The sequence below is a fragment of the Ochotona princeps genome, chromosome 10 (genome assembly GCF_030435755.1).
Source record: "Ochotona princeps isolate mOchPri1 chromosome 10, mOchPri1.hap1, whole genome shotgun sequence".
In the NCBI taxonomy this organism is placed as follows: Eukaryota; Metazoa; Chordata; class Mammalia; order Lagomorpha; family Ochotonidae; genus Ochotona; species Ochotona princeps.
The window spans coordinates 66,593,277-66,602,855 of record NC_080841.1 but is presented as its reverse complement, the minus strand read 5'-3'; the positions used below and the strand labels follow the sequence as shown (position 1 = coordinate 66,602,855).

At 39.4% G+C, this 9,579-nt stretch overlaps 1 protein-coding gene across 2 annotated transcripts in view; it reads right to left on the bottom strand.

Moving 5' to 3' along the window:
* The window catches only part of DIP2C (disco interacting protein 2 homolog C), a 408,787-nt gene that overhangs the window by 140,544 nt on the left and 258,664 nt on the right, over positions 1-9,579 (bottom strand). For both annotated transcript variants that reach the window (XM_058669544.1, XM_058669545.1), the window contains one exon: positions 86-211. In XM_058669544.1, coding sequence (XP_058525527.1) covers positions 86-211 — 126 coding nt within the window. The remainder of the gene's footprint in view (positions 1-85; positions 212-9,579) is intronic.

The following is a 9,579-nucleotide window of genomic DNA, read 5'->3' as shown; positions in this document are numbered from 1 at the left end:
CAATGATGAATTGCTGGGCTGGAAGCCAGTTTCAAGACATGCAAACCACACATAAAAGGTGAAGTACAGTCCGCGAGCCACTCACCTGGAGGTGTGTAGGCATCCATCGAGGTCTGCACAACCAGGGACCTGCGTTTGGAAGGCATAGGCACTGCCATCTTCCTCTCTTTGTGTTTGGCAAGAGCAGCCTGAACAGCTTCCGTATGGACATCTAAAACAAAGACAGAGAGAGCTCAGCTGCTGCAGGGATCAGCCCAGGAGCCAGAAGGCACAGACTCTTTTCTTTCTCTCCATCCCACTGGCACAGTTCATCTTTCCACCTGTCTTGCAAAATGGATGGGTGTGGAAGGAAAGCAAAGTTAAAACTTCCCAGTGTAAAAGCCCCATCAAAAAGCCATGGAAATTGACTTGCAGTCTTTTACTACCATAGAATCTGTATAAATAATCTAATACATGCTGTAAATTGTCCTGTGATTTCTCTCTTTAAGTGGGTGGATCCTGATCTCTAGATATTTCTTTACAGGTCATTTGTTTGAGCTCCACGATCTATTCTGATATCAGGATGAGAGAACTGTGCACCCTATACAATGTGTTAGCAATAGTCACAGGCTACGCTTATTGAGCAATCACATATTATGAAGTATTTTATGGATATTAAGCCATTGCATTAATTTCACATGTACTTAATTAGGTGCCTATTCTCCAAAGTAGCATCCTTAGGAGTGAAATTCAGTGGTGGTGAGTAGATAGATTTAGACTTTGGGTCTCATGCAAGAGGCATTGTAAAAGGTAAGAGACAGACAGTAGTCAATCAGGGCAGAGAATGAAAGCAGGGTATTATAGAGATGCACTAGTAGCCCCCCTTAAGTGTGCAGCCAGGGAAGAGTCTCTTAATATAAAATGTGAATATCAAAAATGAACTAGCCATTGACTGTCAAGATGAGACTCTCCAAGGTACAGGGAAAAACGGAATTGCAGGCCCCTAACTGTAAATGAGAACAGTGTTGGCAGAATGAAACCAATGCAAGCAAAGATTACCATTCTGAGTGATGGCTGGTAGGTGAGGAGAGGTGGGACTAACAGAATGCAGACTCAACAGCTATGGCAAGATGTCTGACACCTAAGCTAAGGATGGCAAGAAAGCACCTAGGACTTTCCAAGCAAGGGAAGAGCACACTGCGAACTCCACTTCTGTGGGATCATTCTTGCAGCTGCAGAGATGACCGCAGGAGTAGCCAAAAAGCCAGCTGGAAGCCACCGTCCTGACATGACAACCCTTCCAACACTCCAAACTATTCTGAGGAGGAGGACTTATTGCCGCTCTCTGTATGAGCACTCTGCCACCATCTCATGGGTGACTGACAGAAGCCAGAATATTTCCAGATCAGAAACAAAGGGAGTTTTTTACATGATAATAGTACACACTCACCTCCAACAATACTCAACAGTGTTCTGTACCTTCAACTGAAATGACTTCTAAGTTCACTTGGTAATAAAAATCAATTCCTCCATCTCTCTGGACAAAGGCAAGATGTTGAACAATATCAACAAAATTAATCACAAGTAAAATTCTTTCATTCTTTTCTGAAGAAAAAAATTGTAAGTGCTACCACTGTCAAATACCCCATACAAGTTTTTGAAGTGTATGTGTGCATACATACATAAACAAATGATTATATGTAGTGTATTTATTGCTAAGTCAGTACTTTTACACTCTCAATTTCTTCAACAGCCACAGAGGTGAAGATTTTAAAGATAAAGTGCTTATGCAGTTTAGCTTAGCAGCGCTAAGGGGTAAGAAAGTCAAGGTATGATTTTTCTGGCTGGAATATATGAGAACACTACACTATTGTGAGATTCTGCTATCTCAAGGGATGAGTGAGAGTGTGCTGGGAAAAGTGGATTGGGAATCTCAGCCTAAAGTGCCAAGTTTGGCAAACAAAACAATAGACAGTTCGGTTTCATCTACATTTTTGAATATATGTAGTCCCTCCATTTTGCCGCAGATGATCCAACAAAAAACAAGTTCCACGTATACATTTATCATTCATGAGTCTGGCAGAAATGACTGACTTTTACAGTTTAAGAAGTTTAACAAATGAACTGCAACAGCTGGATTTTTCACACAAACTGATGGCAATTATGCATACTTCCTTTAGCTCCCCACTCGGACTATACTTCTCAATTCTGCCAGAAACTATCTGTTGAATGGAAGCAAGGATGAGGACATTGGAAGGAAAGAGGATAATGTGTTATAAATGGTCCTAAGAACTGTTTTTTTTTTTAAAGACATGCCTACATGGTCAGGGATCAGGTAGCTACTACATAAGGCAGCCGACTCCTCACAGAAGCAGCTACAGCACCCACAGTCACTATCTGTGCCACATCAACCCAAAATGAACCATGTTCCATCAAGAACTTAGGAGGAAAAGATACAAGCAGGCATTTATGATCAGTATGGAATAAGAAATCCATATTTCTCTCTGTCTCCCTCTCTCTGTGTAACTCTGCTTTCCAAATAAATACTTTTTTTAAAAAGTTCAATGTATCATATCAAAATATTAACAATAGACATCTGAAGATCAACTAACACTATATTGTTTTCTACTCCTCCTTCCAACATTTGGAAATTTTTTTTCCCTTGAGCATGAATGACCTCAACATTCAGACAGAAGTTTTGTGCACACAAGCACACACGTACACAATTTGCAAGAGAATCAAGGAGGCAGATAGGTAGAGTTCCTATCCATTGGTCTGTGAAGGAGAAGAGCTCACTATAGGTCTTCCAGCTGGTAGCAGAGACCCAACTCCTTAAGTCTTCACCACTGCTTCCCTACATCTGCCTTGGCAGGAAGCCAGACACAATTGGAAGCCACACATTCCTATATGGCACACAGGCATCTGAACCACAGGGCGAGATTCCTATATCAAACAAATGTGGGTTGGTTTGTTTGCTGCACACAATAATTAAACTTTTAAGCACTGTGAATTTTTTTTTTTCATAAAGTAAAAGGCATGTTTGAAACTTAGCACTGTAGGTAGGTCTTCTTTGTTTACAAAACTGGAAGAACACAATGGAATATTTTTAATCCCCAAACAGCAGTATGCCCCAGCCAGGGGCTGCTTCTGTTGTTTCTGCTCCAGGATGAAAACAGGGCACAGTAGTTTGCCAACAGCTGACCTGCCAGGCTCAGGTAACACAAGCAAACAATATGATTGGAACTACAAAGACATCAGACTGTTGATTATATCAAGAAAAGTGAATAGTACAAATAACTAATCTTAAAACTGAGAATTTTTAAGAGACAAATCTACATTTTCTTCTACCCACAAACAATAGCTTTCCAACCAGTGGAAAACATCTACAACAGTACTGTGAAGACTCTGCCAAACTACGTATTGAGTAGTAACATCAAGGATTCAAACTGGCTTCTTGGGCATGTTCAATGCAGGTTCTCAGACCGCATGTGAATCCAATAAAATGATGCAAAAAAGTGGAATATAGTAACTTTCCTAGAGCTGAAGTTTATGTCCCAAGTTAGCTCTTGAGCTGTGCAGCCTAATTTTAACCAAAAGCACCTTCTGCTATGTTAAATCGAATATCTGAGTCAGCATTTACCTCCATGTGTTGAGCCACAGAAGTGTTTCAATGATTTCAGACTAACTCAAAATACCCAAACCAAAAAGGAATGTCAGACAACACTTTAAAATTGGGTACAGGGGAAACTGGAAGGTCTCAGTGGACAGAGGCAATCAGGAGGAGACCAAGCCACACACTGGGTGGCCCTTCTAGTCCTCGCAGCTTTGCATCTATCTTTTGCTCTCCTCAACAAAACTGGGTGTCTGCCCAGCTATCTACTGGAAAGAAAAAACTCACAGCTGCTAACCGGTGAAGGTGTCTCCTAAAACATCCACTGCTTAAAAGGCTGCACATCATAGAGAGTCAAAGCCTGCAGGTGAGTGAGGAAAGGAAGATGACTCAGGGTAGATTACAACGCCAGAGGAAAAATGATGGAACCTTTCCACTCTGAGTGTGCTTTTTCATAAGACTGGAAAAAGAACATTTGCCACATATAATGAAAAACCTCATCATTCTCAGCTTAAAATGAAGAACAATTCTAAAGGAGCTCATGAGCAGAAAATATGATAACATGGGTAAATAGGTTGCCCCAAAACAAATTCTCCCTAGAAAACCCAGAATCCTTTTTACAAAATGAATCTATGAATGAAATCTGGCAGCTGTGTTAGATCAGCAACCCATTAGAGCACTTGATTAAGTGTCCTACATAACCTTAATTACAAATGTCCTGGATGCAGTTTTCATTCAGTGACTTGAATTAGAAACTAGATGAGAGACCATGAAAGGGGGAAAATGATGAATAGAAATCTCCCACGTGTATGAAGGCATGGGGAAGGATGACAGAAGGGTCAACATATATATAGACATTGTGATCTCCTTGTAATGAGACTTCACAGTGTCAACCAATAGTAACAAGGTTTGCTGCTAATACAACAGACACTCAGAATTCTAATGAATGCCAGAAATACATATGACTTAAAAAGATAAAATTCCTAGTCAGGAGAGAACAATTTTTGCTCTACAACAGTACCTTTCATTTTATAGGGAAGAGAATGCTTATATTCTATTGTTTATGAGGAACAATGCATGAAACTACCAAAAGGTGTTCAAAGATGCTTCCTTGTATGAGAAGGGTAGGAAGTGGCAGTTCCCAATTTCATGTGAATAGACAGTGATTTTAGCCTTGGATTTCAATGTGGCATTAATACAAGGCAGCTTCATACACGAATTCAAAAAAAATATTGGCACAAAATTTATCACTCCATTTCCCCCACAAAATTTTAGAAGTACTCTCACAAATCATCAAAGAAAGGAATATTGACCTGTGGGTAACACATCTTAGAAACCTGCCCTAAGGGAAAGAATCTGTCAACCAGAATTGTGATGACAAAAGGTAAAAGAAGAGAGAGAGGCACTGTGAATGTTACTAAAGACTATCGGGCAAAGGAGTAAAAGCCTTTATCACCCACAGAGATAACTGAGGAAGACATTGAGAAAATGGGGTACAAAGAATTCAGAAAACTCTTTATAAAGCTGAACAATGAGAAGCACATACAGGAGTTTAAACAATGCGAAGCACATACAAACAAAAGCTGATATTTCAGAAATTAAGAATACAGTGGGATAAATTCAAATAATACTGGAGAGTCTCAATAATAGAATGAATGAAGCAGAAGAAAGAAGTTCAAAATTGGAAGATATTTCCTGTCACCATGGGGAAATAATAAAAAATCTGGAAGCAGAGCCGGGTCAAGCTAAAAAAAAAAAGTGCCGGGCCTGGCAGCATGGCCTAGCGGCTAAAGTCGTCGCCTTGAAAGCCCCGGGATCCCATATGGGCGCCGGTTCTAATCCCGGCAGCTCCACTTCCCATCTAGCTCCCTGCTTGTGGCCTGGGAAAGCAGTTGAGGACGGCCCAATGCATTGGGACACTGCACCCGCGTGGGAGACCCAGAAGAGGTTCCAGGTTCCAGGTTCCCGGCTTCGGATTGGTGCAGCATCGGCCCGTTGCAGCTCACTTGGGGAGTGAATCATCAGACGGAAGATCTTCCTCTCTGTCTCTCCTCTTATGTGTATATCTGGCTGTAATAAAATGAATAAATCTTTAAAAAAAAAAGTGTCCAAACATCAAAAGATACTATTAAAAGGCTCAATATAAGATTTTTGGGAGTCCCAGAAGGTGCAGAAAGAGAAGCTGGGGTTAAAAGTATATTCAATGGGCCCGGTGGCGTGGCCTAGCGACTAAAGTTCTCACCTTGAAAGCCCAGGATCCCATATGGGAGCTGGCTCTAATCCTGGCAGTTCCACTTCCCATCCAGCTCCCTGCTTGTGGCCTGGGAAAGCAGTTGAGAATGGTCCAAAGACTTAGGACCCTGCACCCACATGGGAGACCTGAAGGAGGCTCCTGGCACCTAGCTTGGGATTGGCACAGCACTGGCTGTTGCAGCTCACTTGGGGAGTGAATCATCGGATGGAAGATCTTCCTCTCTGTCTCTCCTCCTCTCTGTATATCTGACTTTGTAATAAAAATAAATAAATCTTTAAAAAAAGTATATTCAATGAAATAATAAATGAAAACTTTTCTAATCTGGAGAAAGAATTGGATAGAACCCTTGCAATATGTACACACTGAGACTCTGTGTTGATACAAGGTGGTGATGGTTCCTCATCCCTGGGTACTGGGATGTGTGCAAAGTCGTAAGTGGTTCCCCCTTTGTTTCTCCCCTTCCCCCAGGAACAACAAAAAGAAACAGCAAATTTGGAAGCAATGAACTCATCCAATTTTCCCTAAACCTCAATTCTTCCCACCCTGATCAATCATGTAATCATTATTAAAAAAAAAATTAAAAATCTTTCAAATAAAAATAAATGATTTTAAAAAAAGAAATTAGAAAACACCAAATATATCAGCTAACCTTACAGTTGAAGGAACTAGAAAAACAGCAAAGCAATCCCAAGATTAGTAGGAAAAAAGAAATAAACAAAATAAGGGAGGAAATAAACCTAATAGAGAGCAAAAGAACAATACATAAGATGAACAAATCAAAGAGCTGGCTCTGAGAAAAGCAAAAAAAAAAAAAAAAAAGGCTCCCCACTAGCTCAACTTATTAAAAAAAGAGGGGGGTGGGAAGAGAAGATACACATTGAGAGCATCAGAGATGAGAAAGGAAATAAAACAGATACCTTGGACATACAGAGAATTTACAAGCAACTATGTGCAAACATAACAGAAGATCTAGAAGAGATAGACAGGTTTTTGGACACAAACAATCCACCAAAATTGAATCAAGAAGCAATTAACAATCTAAATATACCCATAACATAGACAGAGACTGAATTGCTAATTAAAGCCTTCCCAACCAAGAAAAGTATTGGACCAGATGGCTTCCCTGCTGAATTTTACCAAATGTTTCAAGCAGTACTTACTCCAATTCTCCACAAGTTTTTCCAAATAATAGAAAAGGAGGCAATCCTTCCAAACTTTTTATGAAGCCAATATCACCCTAATACCAAAGTCAGATAGAGAAACAAAACAAAGAGAACTACAACCTAATATTCTGGATGAACATAGATGCTAAGATCCTCAACAAAATACTAGCCAACAGGGTCTAACAGCACATCAGGCAGATCATTCACCCAGACCAGGTGGGATTCATCCCAAGCTTGCAGGGATGGCTCAACATTTGCAAATCAATAAATGTGATACATCACATCAACAAATTGAAAAATAAAAACCATATGATCATCTCAATAGATGCAGAGAAAATCTAACACCACTTCATCCTGAAAACCTGAAAGCAAGATAGGCATAGAAGGAATATTCCATAATACAATCAAAGCAATTTACAAAAAACCCAATGCCAGCATCATACTAAATGGGGAAAGACTGAAAGCTTTTTAACTAAATCTGGATGTTCACTCTCATCACTACTCTTCAATATAGTATTGAAAATCCTTGCCAGAGCTATTAGGCAATAAATAAATAAACAAACAAACAAACAAATAAATAAAACAAAAACCTCAAATTAAAGGACTTCAAATTGGAAATGAGGTATTAAAATTATCTATTTGCAGATGACATGATTCTCTACATAGAAGAAGCAAAAGACTCAGTTAAGAGACTATTGGAACTCATAAGAGACTTTGGCAGAGTAGCACAATACAAAAATGATGAACACAAATCAGTAGCATTAGTGTACACAAATAATACCATAGCTGAGAAAGAAACTGTAAGTACAGTCCCTTTTAAAATAGTGGAAAGGGATCTTAAATACCTAGCAATTAATCTAACTAAATATGTGGAAGATCTCTATGATGAGAAGTATAAAACATTTCAAAAAGAAATAGAAGACATTAAAAAACGGAGAAACTTATTGTGTTCCTGGATTGGTAAGATCAACATCATCAAAATGAGCACAATACCAAAAGTAACATACAGATTCAACTCAATCCCAATCAAAATACTAACAAACTTCTCAGAAATAGAAAAGGTTATACAAAAGTTCATCTGGAAACACAAGAGACCATGAATAGCCAAAGCTATCCTGAAGAATAAAAATCAAGCTGGAGGAATCACAATTCCAGATCTCAAGACAACTACAGAACAGTGGCCATCAAAACAGTCTGGCACTGGTACTGATACAGAAACAGAGAAGATCAATGGAACAGAATGTAAGCATCAGAAGAGAGTCAGTCCACACATGTACAGCCAACTAATCTTTGACAAGGAAACTGAAAACAATCCAGGAAAAATCCTGGTCTATTCAACAAATGCTTTTGGGACAACTGGATAGCAGCTTGCAGATTTAAGAAGCAAGACCCACACCTGACACATTACACAAAAATCAGATCTGAATTAATCAAGGACCTAAATCTGCATGCAGAAACCATCAAACTATTAAAGGAAAACATAGGAAGCACTCTCTGAGATACAGGAATGGGGAAAGGCTTCTTAGAAAAAATGCCAAAAGCACAGGCAGAAAAAGACAAAATAAACAAATGGGACTACATCAAACTAAAAAGCTAAAAAGTGAAGAAGCAACCAACACAATGGGAGAAAATTTTTGCATAATACACAACTGATAGGGGACTAATATACAGGATTTACAAAAAGCTTCAGAAACCCAAGGACAGTAAGTAAAACAACCCTGTGAAGAAATGGGCAAAGGAAATGAACAAGCATTTTTCAAAAGAACAGATTCAAATGGCTAATAGACATATGAAAAGATGCTCAGGCTCCCTAGCTGTCAGGGAGATACAAATAAAAATGACATTAAGGTTCCACCTAACTCCCATCAGGTTGACCTACATTCAGAACACAATTAACAACCCCTGCTGGCATGGATGTGGGGAGAAGGGTACCCTTCTTCACTGCTGGTGGGAGTGCAGGTTAGTACAACCATTACAGAAATCAGTTTGGAGAATGCTTAGGAAATTGCAAATAAACCTGCCATATGACCCAGCTATCCTGCTCCTAGGAAATGGAAATGAAAATGGCATATGAAAAGGGGATCTGTAATCCTATATTTACAGCAGCACAATCTACAATAGCAAAGACATGGACACAATCCAGATGTGTGTCCAAAGAGGAGTGGTTAAAGAAACTGTGGTACATCAACTCCATGGAATACTACTCAACCATTAAAAAGAATGAAATTATTCCATTTGCAACTAGATGGTCCCAACTGGACACCATTATGCTCAGTGAAATAAGTCAATTCCCAAAGCACAAATTCCGTGTGTTCTCTCTGATGTAAGGCACCCTTCATGCAAACTGTAATCAAAAACCCTTTCAATAGTGATTTTGCTGCATCCCATGTGTTTCGATATTTTTGTTTTTACTTTCATTTCTTCCAAATAGTTTCTGTTCTCTTGTTGAATTCATCACTGGCTCATGGGCTGAACAGTGGCCTCAGTTTACCCAAGATGCTTTTGGGTTTTCTTTTTCATTTCTTCACTCATGCATTGGTTATTCAGTGGTGCGCTTTTTGACTCCATCGTGC